The sequence below is a fragment of the Bombus impatiens genome, unplaced genomic scaffold (assembly GCF_000188095.3).
Source record: "Bombus impatiens unplaced genomic scaffold, BIMP_2.2 scf_0640, whole genome shotgun sequence".
NCBI lineage: Eukaryota > Metazoa > Arthropoda > Insecta > Hymenoptera > Apidae > Bombus > Bombus impatiens.
In genome coordinates this window covers 690,629-708,968 of record NT_177059.1, presented here as the reverse complement: position 1 = coordinate 708,968, position 18,340 = coordinate 690,629, and the positions used below count along the sequence as shown (strand labels likewise).

The window sequence follows — 18,340 nt, the reverse complement described above, 5'->3', positions numbered from 1 at the left end:
CGATTTATTTTACGTATCATAGTTGCATAGAGTCGTGTTGTACGGTGGGAGACTCTTTACTCAGGGCAGTTACGATGAGCTGCGCGAATTTGTTACAAATTACATACACACTATCGTGTTTGAAGAAAAGTACGAGGAGAAAGAGCTTATAATGTCTGTGTGCTATCGAAGTCCATCCAGGGTTGAAAATTAATCGTTAATAATTCTTTCTTCTTACGAATTAACCCTGAAAAGCTTTGTCCAGTGACATTACAGTTACATTACATTGCATATAAAGAGACTAATAGTCGACGCAAGTCGCTCGACAGCACAACATTATTAGACTTTCCTCCCAAGGACGGAGGATCGTAAAACAGAACTCTCTCCTATAGCAGATATCATTTTGCCATATACATCATACATACATACATACATACTTTATTCGAATCCCATGGACAGCAGACGCCACAGAGACTAATGCGTATAAGCGATCGTTAACAAATGTTTAGTTACGGTTACACCATCGAATTCGTCCATCCAAATGTTTCAAGTTCCAAGGAAAATTGGCAATTCCCTTGAAAATGAGAACATTTGTTAGCGGAAGTAGCGTTAGCGATTTCTCGTAGTGAGAAAAATTATGTAAGAATACGCATGCATCATTGTTGCATGTGCTTACGACGTAGAGACGAAAAAAAGCATTACATATTAATTAGATCCGTGACTTCTTAATCACGAAAGCCATTAAGAAACACGAATATACCGCGAGTTCTTGGCCTTTTCTTCTTTTTTTCTTATTTTTTTTTTTTTCCTAAATTTTTTCGCAAATTGGAAACGACGACTGGAAGAATACGTTACCATTTGCGCCGGGATCGTATCTTTCAAGTTACACATTTGTCAGCATTATTGTCACGTGTTATCAATGGGACGCCTTTCCCTAGCATCTACGCATCTTTCTTTTTCGGTTTTCTAGCGATGCATTTTTGTTACTCGTTTCGTTTGTTCGATTACAATAACGTATGGCGTAACCAATCACAGCCTTGGTAATACAATATTTTCATGAAAACTGAATGCATTCTCGACCGATATCCATTTTTCATGTTCTTCTTACAAGGTATTTCGTTCGATTAGCGTTCCCTCAAATTGCCATCATCTCGATAAAATCTCGATAAAATCTCGATAAAATCTCGATAAAATCTCGATATCGATCGAGCGTGCGTCGTAACAAATGTGTATCATCAGTATGTTAGCGATATATAAGGATAATTTCTCGAAGAAACGTTGAAATGCAAGAAGAGAGTACGTAGAGTAAAGGACGAGCAGCGACAAGTCTTACGTAAGGAAAGCAAACGAATCACACTAAGGATCCATGGCCATAATAATATAGATCTATAAATTGTAATAGCGCGAATGAATTTGCGTCTGAGTGCGAAAGTGTACATGCTGGAAAGCATGTGTATTTTGTGTATTTTGTATGCGTGTACGAATGTATGTATATATTTGTATGTGCGTTAACGCGTATGCGTATGTATCATTGCAAGCTCGAATGATAAAACAATATTTAGCCTATAAGCGATAATGGTAAATACCTTTGTATAGGTTTGTAAAATTAACAATTAAGGTAAGATTGCTGCGCTACTCTACCGATGAGTCTTTCTTCGATCATCGTGAAAAAAACTCGCGCGTCTTATAATTGTTTCGTATTTGTGTTAGAACGATGTATACGCAAACGCATCTGTAGCGTAGTTTCGTTTACTCGTTCATCGAACAGCGTGATATATAGCGATTTAAAGCGTATACTATTCCAATAAAGAAAAAACTAAGATATCGCATGTATATTCCCCATTGTCGAAGTTGAACGATTCCCGCTTAAAATTTAAACGACGCGTAACTTTCTAATAGATCGCATAATCGGTACGTTGACGATCTTCGATCGATCGAAAATTATAAGAACCGGTGAAAGAGTATTGCGAACATATCCCAATGGTATGCTAACACAGTTTACGCATGAGGTGCGCAACGTTACTAGTTTCTTCCTGGTAATACACAGCGGATCTCTATCTTCTTTCGCATTACCGCCCTTGCATCTTCGAACTACGGTTCCTAATCTTAAACGAAAGAAACGAAAGAAACGAAAGAGAAAAGAAGCGCGTTGCATGCTGTTGTATGTCCCGGAAGAAGCAGCATTTTTGTTACGTTCTTTTTTATATTATACGAAAGAGCAGTATAAAAAGAGGAGAGGGGGATGGGGAGAGAGAGGAAAAAAGAAAAAAGGCCCTTAAAAGACGAATAAAGAATATTACGAATGCTTTTTAAACGAACGTCAGTTCCTTTTCTTTTTCTTTTTTTCCTCGTCTGCTTCTTATTTTAGCTATTCGCAAGCCTGAAGGCGCGTGTTGCGATTCCTTTACGTTTTACGAATATTCGCGAAGAAGCCCGTCGTTGCTCTCCTTCGTCGATTTTTGCATGATCTATCAGCTATATCGAGTCAAAGGTGACTGACCGTGTGGACGATGCTCGTCCTTTTTTTCTGTGAACAAAAAAAAGACGCGAAATTTTAGGGTTCTCTTTCGCACGGAAACCGACCAACCAACCGAGAAAGAGAAAACGGATAACGATGATGGTAAGAATGGAGAGAATGCATTTTACCATACGAAAATATTGTAAGTGTGAAGCATTATTGCTAACTCTATACATATGTATGTATGGTTTTTTCGATCGTACGAATAGAAACAGTTTCCAAAATACACAATCTCTTACAAAGTAATTTTGGCTGCGATTCAAACTCAAGATACGAGAGAGGGTAGCGAAAGAAAGAATGAGGGAGAGAAAGAGAGGAAGAGAAACATTTTCGAAACTTGGAATTGTCCGAGTTGCAAACGACATTGTTTTTTCCGTGTAAAAGCGAGCAAGTCTTATGAAAACTTTGTAAGCTTCCTAATAAAATAGCATTTAATCGATAAACAGCATTTCTCATTTCGGTTTAATAGCTATACCCTTTTAGCTTCGTCTACGAGAGCATTCTTGCTTGCTAGAAGAACACTTTCCTCGATTTGTTCGCACGATCGTCGTCGAACAAAAGACACACGGTACAATTCTCTCGATTAATTCGTTGCAATTTACTTCAAACTCGATTGTAAGTCAAGCTTTCATTCCCCAATTTTGATCAAAGTGTGCTGAATTTGAATTCGAAGTACATGCAACTGAACTGCAAAAGAAAAAGTTCATTTTGCATTACAAAATTGGAAATTGCATAGCTTAATATACAGAGTGCCCACCTAACTCTTCCGTGCTTGAATATTCTTTTATTTGTCGTGATACACAAAAATGTTTCGGAAAAATGTTATGATATTTCAAGGTGGAAATTCGATTGTCAGAATGATTATCTCGCGATCAGATCCTGTGAAATTTTGTTTATCGTTAAAACGTATCCAAACATGTACCGCGCCCCATGTCCAATGACCTTGAAGTGACTCGAGTCGAAAATAACTGACTGATGTGGGAATTCAAGGAAAATAAATTACGATGTATGTAAACGAATGTGAACGCAGGCAACGCAAGACGCGGTCAGGTGAAACAACCCCTATTCCTCTTTCCTTTCATTTACAATGTACATGTATTATTGCTCCGGGGTGTATCGACCAAATATATCCCCACCTTCATCTCCTTCATCGTATAGATGGTTAACACGATACAGCTGATCCTCGATAAACGTAACTGTCGTCGTCGCCTTAGGTCGAGGAGGACAACTATGGATCGAACGAGTTCTCACGGTTCCAACTCATCCGCGGTGGCCAAACAATTAGAAAAACTACCACCTTTTAAATTATGCTTTTCCAAAGATAGATTAATTGGCAAATCGAACATACGTGTATCGAAAATCAACGGTATAGTTTATACGATTTTTAAAACGTATCGCTTTCTTATCGCGTGGAACAAAGAAAATCTATTTACTAAGAAATTATTGTTTATTTTTATAAAAACTATGATATCGATTAGATAGTGTGTTACAATTACAGGAGAATCGATCACACCAAAATTTTACTCGAAGGAATACGAAAACAGAGCGAACAATTTCAACACGATTGATACATTCGAGAAAACTACGGAAGAGCAGGAAAATAGTGACAACTGTAGTAAACGCCCACCAGTTTTACTTAGCAGCAATGCGTAATTTAAATCTTATGAAAACGATACAAGGCTCTTCTTCCTTCGTTTCTCTTTATTTTATTTCAATCGATCAATGATTCCGATTTCAGGTACGGCTGGTGGCACGAACGAGGATTACAGCCGCTTCGATCTCGATTCGACTTCCATAGAAAAACGTCCGATTTAGTCAATTTCGGGACAAACGTCCGAAACGAGAAACGGAAGATCGAAAATTAAGAGAGCCGAAGTAGTGACGTATGCATATAGATATTGCCAGAGACAAATTCCTTTGTTTATTTATTAGATTTTTTAGTTAAAAGCTATACGCACGTACATTTATTAAAACGTAAACGAAACAAGTTGTAATAAATGGAAACAGGGTGAGTAGAAATGAAAATAAATTTTCGCGCTTGAAATCAACCGGATTGAAGTTTCTAAGGAAGCAGTTGCGGTTACGCGAACTTTTAAAACAATAACAATCGGAAAAAGCACAGCAGCGCCGATCGGAGTTTAGGTAAGTAATGTTAAACAGTTGGCGCGCGCGATCGATCTCTCAAATTCCCGCCGTCTCGAGATCATTGAACCGTCAACCAATCGGATAGGAGACCAAGGGAATAGATCGAATGGTCGCGAGTGATTCGAGCAATTGGGATTCGTCGTTAACGATTGTTTTCCATGCGTGGAACCAGTGGCGATTGAAAAAAGGATACGGTGTCCGGATTCCGCCAAAAATGAATTCCGTCGTGGCGGAGCACACGAGGTTCGACGAACACTGTCTCGAAAATTCCAAAGAATCCTCGCCTCCCGAAAGGTAATCTCATTTTACTGCAATTCCCCGCCTTCAAAATAAAACTACCCAGTTTACGTATATATCTCTCTTACCTGTTGCTCAGGGTGATGCAGGTGCATATTTCGCGCCCACAGGTAAGGTTAAGAACCTTTCCCAGTGAATAATTCTTACGAAATCTATTCGCAAGATATAACAAATTTTCATTCTTTTCATCGAAAAGATCAAGATTTGTTCATGGTTTGTTTGTCACTCCAGATACTCCAAGTTTATAAATGACAAATTCACCAACGAAAAATATTGAAATCACTTTTTTCCCAATTACGTTCTTCGAGTGGTTGCTCTACCACAAAAAACTATTTTTTCTCTTCATTCGGAAAATTAATAAACTGTCGGTTGGGGAATTAGTTGAATCAACGTAATTTCTTCTATATTTCGATGATTTTGTAGTTTTTTTTTTTTTTAGTAAGATAGTGGGAAGATCGTGTTCTTTGATTTATAAGTATAATTACTAAATTATCAAATTCACAAATATTTCGTTAAAAATATCCAGTTAAGAGCTATGCTAATAACATTTTTACCGCACCATATCTTCCAAATTGCTTTCCTTTAGTGATTTTCACTAACTATGAGTTATGTTAATCACGTTCAGTTACTCGTATGATTATTTATACTAATTAGATCCAAATACAAATGTTTACTAAAAGTCACTTGGTGTACATTTTAGTCGATACGGATTACCTGTTTTTCTTGTTTTATGTATTTGTAATTAGAAATTCTGTTTATGTTCAGTTTGACAATGATCTTTGACCTATAAACATCAAGCTATTTATGATCTAAGTCAAACATAATTTTTCCTATATGCCAATCTGTAGGTTTCTACGCAATCTGTGCACTTCTGCGTGACAAAACATACTAGTCTTAAGGAAGACTTAGAAATTACTATGTCCAAAGGATCACCTCCTTCACCCTGGTGGAACAGGTTGCCTTTTTTCTACTCTCTTTTTTATCTGATCATATTATGCAAATGTAAGCTTGTTGGTAATTAATTTTGTATATGCAAATATATTTGACAGCAAACAACTACGCTTAGATGACAGCTGTAATAACAACTTAAACGACAGTTTGAACAGTACCACCAAGCATAGCGCAAAATGGTCGTGTTCTGGTGATACCAGCCTTGTAGAACCTGAAATCTTAGAAGAAATGGGTGTCAGTATGTTAGAAGATGGAGCATCGAATTGTGAAAGTACAAGAAAGTCTCATTCTTTGGAACAAACAATCTCGCCTACTATCTTGGATAACAATGGACAATGTAAAAATATGAATGACTCTCAAAGTCAAGAGTGCATTTATAGAGGTTCCAGCTTGGATACCACTAGTATAGACAGGTTTGTATTTTAACTGTAAAAATTCTTTTCATCTTCTTTTTATCATCATATTCATCATATCATTTTTATCGTCAAAATTCTTTTCTTTTGCTTACATGTTCATACATTTCTTAACGTATTTTTCAAAAGTTTGGAAGCTACTCGAAGATTGGATCCCAATCCGTACGAACTGGATGAATTTGCGACATATTCAACGATTGGAAACGAATCTGGTTATTCTTCTAGGGTGGAAATAGATAATTTTGTCGATACGAAGGAAACTTTTTCTAAAGATAATCTTAATGTTTCAACCAGAGAAAGTAGTCTCGAACAGTTCTATCTATATAGGAGAAAAAGAAAACCTTCGATCCTTGGTGAAGATAAGTTTAACAAATTATCCGATGAGATGATTTTAATGATATTAAAATGGCTTCCAAAGAAATGTCTGGTAAGATTACAAATTAATAGAAATAAATAACACAGATAATTAATAGAAAAAGTAATAATAAGAGTAACATCAAATATTTTATGTCCTGTTCGCCTTTCTTCTTTTTCTACTTTTTGTCTTCTTTTCTTTTTTTCTTTTTTTCTTTTTTCTTTTTTTGTTAGGTACGTTCCATGTTGGTCTGTAAACGATGGTGTCAAATAGCGCGAGATGAAGCATTATGGAGCAGGTTGGATTTAGGCAGTAAAGTCTTGAACGAAGGTACATTGGGTCACATATTGCCACGAGGTGTTCAAATACTTCGACTGGCACAAGCAGAAATTGCAGATCCTGTATTTCTTGAAAACAGTGAAGTTCTTACCGACGGTTATATTAGTAAACTGCAGTACTTTGACCTTTCGATGGCAGTGATTTCTCCAGATGGATTGGCTATGTTATTATCTAAGTGTAAATACCTTAAAAAATTATCTCTAGAAAAGTGTACAGTGAATAGATCATGTTGCAAAGCTATCAGTGATAATAATGACTTAGAAATTTTAAATTTAACGATGTGCGAGGGTATGGATATTGAATGCATCAAGGATTTGATGAAGCTTACGAAGTAAGAAAATTATTTGCAATAGTGTCGTTGGTTAGGGAGAAATGTTTTCTAACGTGTTATTTTAATATTTTCAGTCTCAATGCTGTCAATATGGCTTGGTGTGGTTTAGATACCGATACTATGGCATTACTTTGTAAATCGTTACCTTCATCCGTTACGCGTTTAAATATAGCTGGGTGCAGAAAAACCATTACAGATGATAGTAAGTACAAGTTTCGTGGTTTCGAAAATTTATGTTAAATCTAGTTATCCGTCATGCTAGTTCGAATGGCAGTATTTTTCTTTTTTTCTTTCCTTGTTTCAGATGTTAAGGATTTAGTGAAAAGTTGCCCGGATATGGTAGAATTAGATTTGAGCGATTGTACTATGCTTACAATGAATACTGTCCGTAATTTACTTGATTTGTCAAAATTAGAGCATCTGTCGCTAAGTCGTTGTTATGGTATACCTCCGTCGACGTACGTAACATTGGCGTATATGCCATCTTTGTTATATTTGGATGTTTTTGGTGTAATACCCGAACCAGTACTGAAATCATTACAAGTTACCTGTGGCGAAACTCAACTTAATAAGTTCCTATACAGTTCCGTTGCAAGACCAACCATTGGTGTCCGAAGAACAAGTATTTGGGGGCTTCGCGTTAGGGATTGAACGTAATTATTCTAACTAATTGATTTTGTACACAAATAGTGGTAAAGACCAACTAAATACCAAAGGGAACCTGAAATGTACGTGCGTGCCTTTTTACAAAATGTCTTCTTAATAAGAGACTGATTTTACAATCCTATTGAAATAAAATTAAAACAATATGCTTTTTCTATATCATTCTCTTTGTCTTTCATTCTTTCTTTTTTTTCTTCTAAATTAAATATATTTTAAATTCGTTTCTTTGTCAGTATTTACGTAGAGAGGGTAAAAATAATTGAATGCTGAGAAAAGTAGTTGAGAGAGTATATGTATATTTGAAGACTTGCGTGTCTTTTGTTTCAATGAACTCGTAAAATTCGCGTAGCTCGATTCATATAGCGTGATAAATGTAAATGTACTAAGCACGATTGTATGCTACATAGAGTTCGAAAGAATTACATGCACTCCTGTCCATAAGCCACCGGACACTTGCTTATTTTGACCACAGTGATTGTTTGAATGTAAATACGACTTTCTGTATCGATACTTATTGTTTATCCATAAGTTACTCAATTAAATCAAGATATGCATGATTTTATACTATGACCTATATTATAAAATAAAGTTAGCATTTATATCAAATGTTAAAATTACGTTATGTCAAGAATATGTATAATACATTAATTTTGTTCAAAGTATGCAAGTGTCAAGTAACTTGTAGATGGGAGCATATATAATTTACAGAAAGAGTTAAGTATGCAAATGCTGCATATGTTTATTAAGTTAAATATAACAGTATCAGTTTAATTTTAATCTCACCGGCGGCATTTTTTGAATAAATAATACTTCTAATGAAAAAATAATATTTTTAGCTTGATACGTAAAAGTTTATATTTTTAGCACTATCTTACTCTTTCCTTACTATTCATTTTATTACAAATGCTACATCTCGTGTTAACATGTTAATTAATATTTCTTTTCAAATCGAATTTATATTTTAGTGCTTGTAATTTCTTTTATAATAATATCGATGTTGGTAATAAAGAACATTTATTTTTCAAACAATAAATAATTAATTTAAAAGAATTTAATTTTTCAAATAAACAACAATAAAAAGATATTAAATATTTATTAATAATTATAAGAGTACATTTGAACGTTCCTTAAACGTTTATATCGAATTATTTTAATGTGTATATATCTATGATTATTGTAATTTAGATACAGAATCTTATAAGATAGGATATTACATGTACATGAACTCTTTAGCAGTACTGTTGAATGATATCGATTAAATCTGCATCCTATTTTCCACAATTTCTTATCAATTTAAAACCTACTAGTCTGGATTCCTGAGAATTTTCAATTACTATTTATTTAATCCGATAAATTCGCTAATACGAAATTGACAATATACAGAAAAGTTCAAGAAACTTACTTAGAACTTAGAAATAAACGAAAAAAAAAGAACGTAACTGGTAGTAAAATATTAAAGTACATATTTGAATTTTAATGATTTTTGTGAATTTTTTAGGATTTGTAAGACTTCTGTCTCCATTAAATTGTAACTGAAGTACGTTTGAGAGCATATTCGCTGTCAGTCAAGCACTCTTATATACAAATACACGCACACACACATATATATATATATATATGTGTATGTAATGTTTAATCCAGCTAGGAATTTACAACAAATATACTTCTACCTTAAAATATTTATACACGTATATTTTGTATAGAAAACAAAAAGTCAGTATTAATTCCGTCCTCTCGTAACAGTATCATTTACACTTTCTCCACTGTCATTTACTAATAATTGATTTCTTAATAAAATATCGCTTGCAACATTTTGTGCAATTACGGTAATTAATTAAGCCGCCGCTATGGAAGTTGTGTCCGACGATGATTCGTCTGCTGTCTTGGATTTTATAGGCTGAATCTCTATTTCTTTTTCAGTGGCGTAAATCGATTTCGCCTCTTGCTTCTCTTGTTCGCTCTGCCACTGAACCTATACAAATCCCAAATAGAAACAAATATTATAAATAATTTCTCAACATTATAAAAAAGTAAGAACGGTAAAAAGTAATTATTTATCACCTTTTGCTTGTGTTGCTTAACAGCCTCATTGCACTTATCTATAACCATTTGTTCCGTTAATACACCATCTTCGGAAGCATAAGCTGCTGCTTGCCAGGTGACACCTAATTTCGCTAGTTCCCTTCCAGACATTCCTTCGGTTATTTCGGCTACTTTACTACAAAGCGCGTTATAATCAAATTGTGCAACTTTTAATCTTTTATTGCCCTCGATCGCTGGTTGAAGAACGAATTTGTCAAAATAAAGTCGAACTAAACGTTCACGTTCTGCCCGACCTGGTAAATGAAACTCTACCATTTCATCTAATCTATCGTTTACAGCCCAATCGAATTGTTCTGGTGTGTTTGAGGCGAGAATCAACATGAATTTGTTGCTCTGCTCACCAGTTCTGTAGAGGAACGCATTTAACATCGCTCTCAGATCTTCTGAAATATGCTCACTCGATCGCTTCCTTAAAAAGGCATCCGCCTCGTCGATGAAAAGCAACAGACCTTTCCTGGATGTTGCTGCCCAGTCGAAAACTTTATGAATAGCAGTAACACCATCTCGACCCAATGGTGCCAAATCACCACCAGTCACAATCGCGTAATCCATACCCGAGTGTTCCGCTAACTTCTTTGCGAACATTGTTTTACCCGTCCCAGGAGGGCCATGCATCAATATATTTCTATACATCCCGCGATTTTGTTTCGTATTCTTTGTAGCTATCGCGATGTCGCGTAATCTTTCTTCGAGCTTTGGTGCTAAAACAACACCGGATAAAGCATCGGTCTGCTTACTTTTTAATTTCTTTGTCGCTTGGATAGGATGCCGTAACGTATCCAATATTGTAAATCTAGAAGTTTCTCGAACGAGAGACGGTTTCCCTAGCCGCGATTCTATGTATCGCGCAGTGACACCCGTTGTACCTTTCGCGGTATATACTCCGAAAGCTAACAAAGACAAGCCTCCAGCTGCAGCGATAACTTTATCCCAGTCTTGAAGAAAAGCTGTGAGCCCAGTGCCTAATACCGATCCAGCGGTTCTGAAATTAATGTTCGATAAATGTCATTCGATACATTCAATTCCGCTATCGTATCGACGCCCAAATTGTTTTTCTACTCACTTTATCGACTCCAAAACTGTTACTCGTTTTTCGGACGCTTTCACCCTAATTTGCTCTATATTCAGATCTTGATTTTCTCTGTCTATTTTTGCTTTCGCTTTAACTTCTGCTTCCAACTTTTTCATTTCATTTCTGTGTCTCAATTCCATTTCATGTTCTATCGTGGCTTTCCTCATTGCTTCTTGTTTCGCCACTGATTCTTCCTGCCTCTTCAAATTTTCATCGTTCATTCTCTGTTGTTGTATCAGTTGGTCATCGTATCGCTTTCTTGCTAATTGATCTTGATATTGAGCTCTCATTTGATGCTGTTTAGTTTCTTCTTGCAAGACTTTTCTCCTTTCCTCTCCGTCAATACGTTTTTGTTCTGCTTTCATTTGCTCTATACTAGCTTCATATTTTTTTACTTCTGCTTGTCTTTCCATCTGTTTAGTAGTTTCTTGCATTTTAGATAGCTCTAAAGCCTCTTTGGCATGCACTATAAAAAAAAGAAGAGAATAAGAATTTCGCTTGAGATACGCTAGATAAAATGCTAAAGCTCAAATAACTTACATTACAAAATTCTCTATTTTACGCATCAATGTAACGTAATTATGAGAAAAATAAGAAAAGCAAAGGAAAGAAATTATAGAATGACTGAGAAATGAAAAATTATTAATAAAAGTATTGCGAGTTGCGTAAAAATTTACCGCTTCATAACTATTTTCATTGATGAAAACAATTTCTGAAGACGGTATTCGATAACGAATCGTTGCATCATCATGGAATTAGACTATTATCGGAGTATCATGTTATACGGAACATGAGGTCCTTAACCTAGTAAATCGTTGTTTGCTTACGTAACTTCGCGTAACAATATTTAATTGAAAGAAAAAATGAAAGTAACCGATCATACAAGATTTTTCGAGTTCCTTGGCAGCTGTTGCTGCTCTTTCTAAAGCACTCGAGTCAAATCGATACGGTTCCATTTGAGAAATTCTAGGCGGTGGTGCACGATCATCTCCGCCTCCAGCCCCATCGGATGCCGGTGGTTGTACAAATTGCGAAAAGTCTTGCGGTTGTGCATTACGATACCCAAAAAGCCACGACATGGTTTGCTGTACTTTAAAATGCTGTTATAACCGTTGGCCGACTAGGTCGATAGCACTCGTGTCTATTAACCTTCCTGTTTTTACTATCACGAGGAATTCCCACGTGCGCTGCCAGTGTGAAAACTGAAACAAGTGGATTGTGGACCCATTTATCTCTCTTAAAACCTTAACTGAACAATGAAACGAACGGAAATGGAAAGTCCAAATTATATTATATGTACCTTACATCAGTTTACATATTTTGAATAAATTTCTTTCTATATGATAATCTGTATAGTAATGTACAGGAAATAAATAAATGACATTTAAAAGTAGCTAAAAAATTCAAAAGTAGAAATTTGGATATTTGAGAATATTATTTATATCTTTGCTATTTTCTACTGTAACACATTTCATAATAATTTATATATTCTTCCAATTTTATTTAGAACTAGAAACACTCGTTATTCGAAAATAATCATATATAATTCAAATAATAATATCATGTTGTGTATATTATATATGCGTACGTATTCCGAATTCCAATCTTATTGTTATTCTAAATACGTATATAATCTAATGTAGCATATTATAATATAATAATTTGCCCATTGCTTATTGCTCTGAATTGTTTTTCATGTAAGATACATATAACAGGGTTTTTTTTTCTTATCAAATGGTACTAGCTGTATTATTTAGTGGTACTAGTTTAATTTATAGATTTGTAGAGATGAGATTTTAATTATTTAACCAGTAGAGCGATTAAAATGATCAGGTGGCCATCTTTAGTAGACATTTTATGTATACTTTTGTGAGAGAATATTTCCCGGGACTCGTACGATCTTTGCCAAAGTGAGATGGTTTTACTAAACGCTTTAAACGATGGTTTACTAAACGGTTGGTTAATTAAAAGAGACGAGTGATACAATTGTAATAGTCGATTCTATCAAGATCACTTTAAATAAGAAGGAAAATTCAAAATTTTTGCTTAAAAATATAACTTTAATCAATCAGCAATTGTCCGTTGTTCTCGATGACCTTTCGTCATCTTTCAGGCAGTGTCATAATTCCATGTTCATAAAACTCCTGAGTTTTGTTAGCAAAAAACTGAATTAAATACGAGTTTAAATCAGCAACGGCATTAAAACTTTTATCATTTAAGGAGTCCTGCAAGGAACGCGATAAATGGTAATTTGTAGGCGCAAAGTCAGGGTTAAATGGTTGATGTGGCAACACTTCCCAATCTAGTTCCAATAATTTTAGGCGAGTGACCAAAGATGAGTAGAACTTTGCATTATCATGCTGGAAAACAACACGTTGTTGTTTTCCCAATTCCGACCGCTTTTCTTGAACTGCATCTATCAGTTTGGCGACATGTTCAACGTACGCGATTGGAGTAATCCTTTTGGTTTCTGGGAAAAGTTCAAAGTACAGAAATCCTTTATAATCCCACCAAATTAACAGTACCATCATTCGTTCGTTTTGCTTCATGTCCGGTTTTTTCCGATTATGCTTGTTATAAAATATCCACCTTTCGTCACCAGTAATCAGTCGTTTCAGAAATGGATTAATTTTGTTGCGTTTCAGAAGCGAATCGCAGATGCTAATGCGTTGCGTCAAATGACTTTCGTCAAGCTCATAACGAAGCCATAAATTCAGTTCCTTGTAACACGTAAGCTGTTTTAATTTGTTTATAACGTATTCATGCGGTACATGGAAGTCCTTTGCAATTTTACGCGTTGTGTATTTAAAATCTCTATCGATAATGTGCCTGATAATGCTATCATCAACGTAATCTGGGAAGCCATGTTTACTAGATTGCCGAGCATTTTCACTAGAACGAAAGCTCCCAAACAATTGTTGATACTGATTTTCGTTCACGGCTTCTGTCCCAAACATGGCACATATCTTCCTCTGTGCTTACGCTACGGTCTTGTCTTTTCAGAAAAAATACATTAAAATATGTCTGATATGCTCGCTTTCGAAATTCATTTTTAAATTGGGATAAAAACGAAATTAAATAACTAATCGATACAATTTTTTCATTAAATTAAAGGTGAAAGTCTAAACAACAAGAAAAAGATATACACGTCGGCAAAACAAAAAAATGTGCGACAAATGTATTGACAAAATCCGCAGGCACATTTGCCAACCCAATTGTTGCTCGCTCAATGCTACTCTGTAATTATACGCTCGCTATTCGATTCTATGTGACTCGCTATAATGACTCGCTTATTCGACTGTATACTTGGATTTTTGACCGCCATGCTATAGTATGACCGTCGTACTATAATAGCGGAAGGTTGATCGTAATAGAGGTTGTAAAATATTTTATAGAAATCATCATTTGACCGGCGATTTAATAAGAAAATGTAAAGTTTTAGTCGAAATTTTTTTCTAATAAATTAAAAAATATGTTAATAACTGGGGAGACGATAATTAATATGTACTACGTAGTAGTTGCTACGTCGATAATGTCGTCGAGTATAACGCAGCAAGGTTCCGGTAATTCAGTGAATGTGCTCTTTTCAAACATGGAGAGGTTATTTGTTTGAAATAATATGTGGGAATTAAGAAATCGGAGTGTGATCATTTTAGTAAGTGTGTTGAGTGGGTGCGTGTTTCTGTACAACGTTTGGGGATCGATTTTTATTCTTACCATTTCATTGTTTCTTACGATTTATGCGTGCTATTTTTTAATTATCAACGACAGCTTATTGTCGCCGCACGCGTTCCTTTTACTGGATTACTGCAAACACATTTCTTTCGAAGTTCGTACGAGTTTCGGAACCGTCATCGATCACGTATACCTGTATATCCGACAATTTTTTGAGGCTGCGATTCGCCGTTTTCGAAAGCGATATCTAACCGAAAGACGACCCTACTCTAGGATGGAAAGACGACGAGGATCGAATTATCAGCTTAGTACCGATCCTTATCCAACTAAGAAACGTTCTTCCCATTTTGGATCGATCACGCAGATTAGCCCAATTCCAAAAAATTTACAAAAAGCCAATGTGTCAAACGATATCAGTTCGAAAATGTATTTTTATCCTAATTCCGAACATTCGTCATACGATCACGATTCCTTTGTTACAAAACGTACTTCGACACCAGTGTTGTCACGAAATAAAGAGGAATTAGAAAATCAAACGTTCAAGTTGTCACCTTCTGGTCAAGTATTATCAAAGAGACCACTGTCTCCTCTGTATGGACAGAATCATGTTCTGATGCAGGTAGAAAATTCAACGTATTTTGACGCCGAAGGTTCTTCATGGGATTCTAGCGTAACTGCTAAAGTAGATACAAAAGTAGGAGAAAGAAAAGCTATTCAAACAGCTAGCGGGCCTCTCTTAGCATCGACTAGATACAATATCGATCCCAAGTAAGTAGCCTAAACTACCTTAATCGATCATAGATATTCGCAGCTCTGTGCGAGTACAGAAATTTGTAATATAATTGCAGAGTATACAATGACGTAACCTCTCCAGGACTTACGGCTCGATTGACTAAATATGCTGCTGAAGCAAACAACAAATTGGCTCATCAATCCAAATATCGGGTAGGGCAATTTCCAAAAGTAAATCTCCATGCTAGTTCAGTTCCATTGATAAATGTGAAGTCTATGAAAACAAGGATGCCGGCAACAGTTAGAGTAGCACCGTCTCATACCATACGATATTCTCCACCATCGAAGCAAAATATTTTGTCGAATGTGCGTCACTCTGACAATAGTTGTTCCTCGCCTAGCGTCGCCCAAGCTTTAAGGGAGATATCGCTAAAAAGACACGCATCGAGGGAAGATGTGGCTTTTGACCCGGCAAAGAAACAACGAAGAGATATCGTTGCTAGTAAGGAATTCGAGGTACAGGATGAAACAAAGCAGAAAAGGAGCAGAGAAGAATCCTTGAAATCGGAAGAAGATATTTCTCCCCAAAGTAATAAAATTGTTCGACCCACGAAACGTACTAAAACACCGTCGTGTTACGATATTATAAATTCACTCAGTTCTAGCAAGCACGTTGTGTCCGGCGTCAAAAGGAAAGCTAGTAAGTAGTAGGTCGAAATAATTTGTAATCTTGTAATGGTAACGATAACGACAACGATAAGATACTTGGACTTGTTTTACATTTGGTTTGTTTATTTTAGGAGACTTTTCACGAAGCGGAACCCCAGATTTTGAAAAGCATTTTAAATCTTTGGAATGTGTTCAAAGTGCTAGTACTGAAACGGTAGCACAAGTTCACAGCACAAGCTCAAAATGTCCTGACTATGAGTTAACGGAGAGAAAAAATAATTCACATGCGTGTAACTCTGCCGATAAGCTACAAGAACATTCACCGTTGAAGGGAATTTTAAAAGCAAAAGGAAATTTTAACAATGAAAGTATAGAAAATGAATCAGACCGCAAACACACAAAACGTTTGAATGCGCAGAATAGCGATAAAGATTATTCCGTAGAATCGATCGAGTCCATCGAATCAGCCAAGTTAACACACAAGTTATTTATGAGGGCAGAACCGGAAAGAAATGAGAAGTTACGGATGTTGGTCGAAGAGCAGGGTAACATACGAGCAAAGTTTACTACCGACGATGTAGAAGAGATAAAGAAGGAAGATATTACAGACATGAGGCAAACGAGCATGAAAGCAAGACTTCAAAGCATGTTTGATGCCATATCTGGTAAAGGTAAGGAAATTCAACGTGCGAGTACGTTCATTTTTAATTTACGAATATTCGTTTTTGTTTCCAGGTGCCAGTCGGATTAATCCAGACGTGGTGATTCAAGCGGAAGAAGTAAATGCCGTCAAGTCTGTCGCATGTACTGTCACTTGTGCGACCCTTAATTCTTCGACTACCACTACGAACGTTAATACCACACCCATTTCCACATCGGCTGTGGCACCTAGTCCTGGTAGCAGCGAATCGAATACAAAGTCACCAAAACATGTGGTTTTTAATTTACCAGCCAAAAATACTTCCTCGAATACGAACGTTCAGTTTGCCGATACGTCTGAGAGGAAAATTGAAAACGTCTTAACTTCCGTGGCAGATAAAACGATCAATTCTACTCTTGGGGTTACGCTTTCGACTACGAAATCTGAAATCGTATCTCAGCCTGTTGTTTCGAACTCAACTACGACCAGTTCGATGAGCTTTAACGTACAAAATTTCGATTCTAACAAATCAACTACGATCACATCAGCGACAAATACTTTGCCGATAGGTACCACGTTCGTGTTCGATACCGTATCTGCCAATAATAAATCCCCTCTACTTGCTGTTCCCGCAACAACTACCATTTTTGGGAATGTTACCACTGCTGCGCTAATATCTTCGGTGATTTCTATGAGTACGACTGCAGCAAACACTAAAAACGAGCCGAGTCAAAGCAACCCAAGGACAAACGTTTCGCAAGTTGCAGCAATCTGTTCGACGAGTGTGAACGTATCGATCGGAAATATTAAAGGCGGTATGATCTTCACATCGCCACACACAAATCCAGCAAATTTAAGCACTGTCGCGGAAAAGAGAGAACAGAATACGGGATTTACATCGATCGACACGAAAGCAAACGTTATGCCATTCACAAGTATTGCAAATATTACTGGCTCGAATGACGCATCGAGTACAAAATCGAACGTGAACGTATCGACGCCGTTGTTTACATTTGGAACCAAAACCAATAATCCATCGACAACGTCCACCAAGTCCGAAGGATTCGTATTTGGGTCAGCAGGGAATGCGTCAGTAAATAGCGAAACGTTTGGAGCTTCGACGAGTACGTCTCGACAGGCTTCGATGATTCCTAACGCAGCGACGTCTTCGAATAATGGTAATAGCGGCACGCAAGCTAATAGCGTTACGGGTGCAAGCTCAGCTAATACCGGTTTCGAAGCAAACCCAAAAGTTAGCTTACCTACATTTGGATCATCGACAGACTCGACCTTTGCATCGCATCCTTCGTCCAGTTCGTCCGTAAACGATAGCAAAGCTGGCTTTTCTTTCGGTAAAGCATCGATGACGACAAATACAGCTACCGGTACCTCGAATGTAGCTCCATTCGCTGTTGCGAACAATAATTTGCCTTCGAGTTTTGGAGCTTCATCGTCGAC

The 18,340-nt window shown here is 36.4% G+C and overlaps 4 protein-coding genes across 9 annotated transcripts in view; 3 read left to right on the top strand and 1 right to left on the bottom strand.

Moving 5' to 3' along the window:
• The first annotated feature begins 3,389 nt into the window (after nt 1-3,389).
• LOC105681181 lies at nt 3,390-4,391 on the top strand. Of its 2 annotated transcripts, XM_024369772.2 has the most exons (4): nt 3,390-3,547; nt 3,712-3,863; nt 3,996-4,146; nt 4,236-4,391. In XM_024369772.2, exons 2-4 carry the CDS (start codon nt 3,728-3,730, stop codon nt 4,360-4,362), a joined length of 414 nt encoding a protein of 137 aa, XP_024225540.1. In that variant the 5' UTR covers nt 3,390-3,547; nt 3,712-3,727; the 3' UTR covers nt 4,363-4,391. The 2 variants fall into 2 exon arrangements, with proteins under 2 accessions (XP_024225540.1, XP_012244623.2); XM_012389200.3 differs by having other exon boundaries at nt 3,390-3,863.
• A 331-nt stretch (nt 4,392-4,722) lies between these two features.
• LOC100741315 (S-phase kinase-associated protein 2) lies at nt 4,723-8,773 on the top strand. 3 transcript variants are annotated; one of them, XM_012389382.3, is made up of 8 exons: nt 4,723-4,936; nt 5,019-5,049; nt 5,788-5,894; nt 5,989-6,303; nt 6,433-6,730; nt 6,892-7,328; nt 7,403-7,530; nt 7,633-8,773. In XM_012389382.3, exons 1-8 carry the CDS (start codon nt 4,749-4,751, stop codon nt 7,977-7,979), a joined length of 1,851 nt encoding a protein of 616 aa, XP_012244805.2. In that variant the 5' UTR covers nt 4,723-4,748; the 3' UTR covers nt 7,980-8,773. The 3 variants fall into 3 exon arrangements, with proteins under 3 accessions (XP_012244805.2, XP_012244803.1, XP_012244804.1); XM_012389381.2 differs by lacking the exon at nt 5,019-5,049 and having other exon boundaries at nt 4,814-4,936; XM_012389380.3 differs by lacking the exons at nt 5,019-5,049; nt 5,788-5,894.
• Nucleotides 8,774-9,069: 296 nt separating this feature from the next.
• Nucleotides 9,070-12,397, bottom strand: LOC100741196 (ATPase family AAA domain-containing protein 3A homolog). 2 transcript variants are annotated; one of them, XM_033322474.1, is made up of 4 exons: nt 11,844-11,950; nt 11,158-11,632; nt 10,053-11,076; nt 9,070-9,963 (listed from the first exon to the last, which is right to left on the bottom strand). In XM_033322474.1, the coding sequence occupies exons 2-4, from the start codon at nt 11,598-11,600 to the stop codon at nt 9,826-9,828; spliced, it is 1,605 nt and encodes a 534-aa protein (XP_033178365.1). In that variant the 5' UTR covers nt 11,601-11,632; nt 11,844-11,950; the 3' UTR covers nt 9,070-9,825. The 2 variants fall into 2 exon arrangements, with proteins under 2 accessions (XP_033178365.1, XP_003491972.1); XM_003491924.4 differs by lacking the exon at nt 11,844-11,950 and adding an exon at nt 12,050-12,397 and having other exon boundaries at nt 9,115-9,963.
• A 2,065-nt stretch (nt 12,398-14,462) lies between these two features.
• The window catches only part of LOC100741076 (nuclear pore complex protein DDB_G0274915), a 7,547-nt gene continuing 3,669 nt past the window's right edge, over nt 14,463-18,340 (top strand). The window contains exons 1-5 of one of the 2 annotated variants that reach the window (XM_012389314.3): nt 14,463-15,036; nt 15,115-15,609; nt 15,690-16,273; nt 16,374-16,913; nt 16,978-18,340. In XM_012389314.3, coding sequence (XP_012244737.1) covers nt 14,786-15,036; nt 15,115-15,609; nt 15,690-16,273; nt 16,374-16,913; nt 16,978-18,340 — 3,233 coding nt within the window. In that variant the 5' untranslated portion in view covers nt 14,463-14,785. Of the gene's footprint in view, nt 15,610-15,689; nt 16,274-16,373; nt 16,914-16,977 lie in introns of both variants that reach the window. The other variant, XM_012389313.3, reaches the window with a different exon arrangement.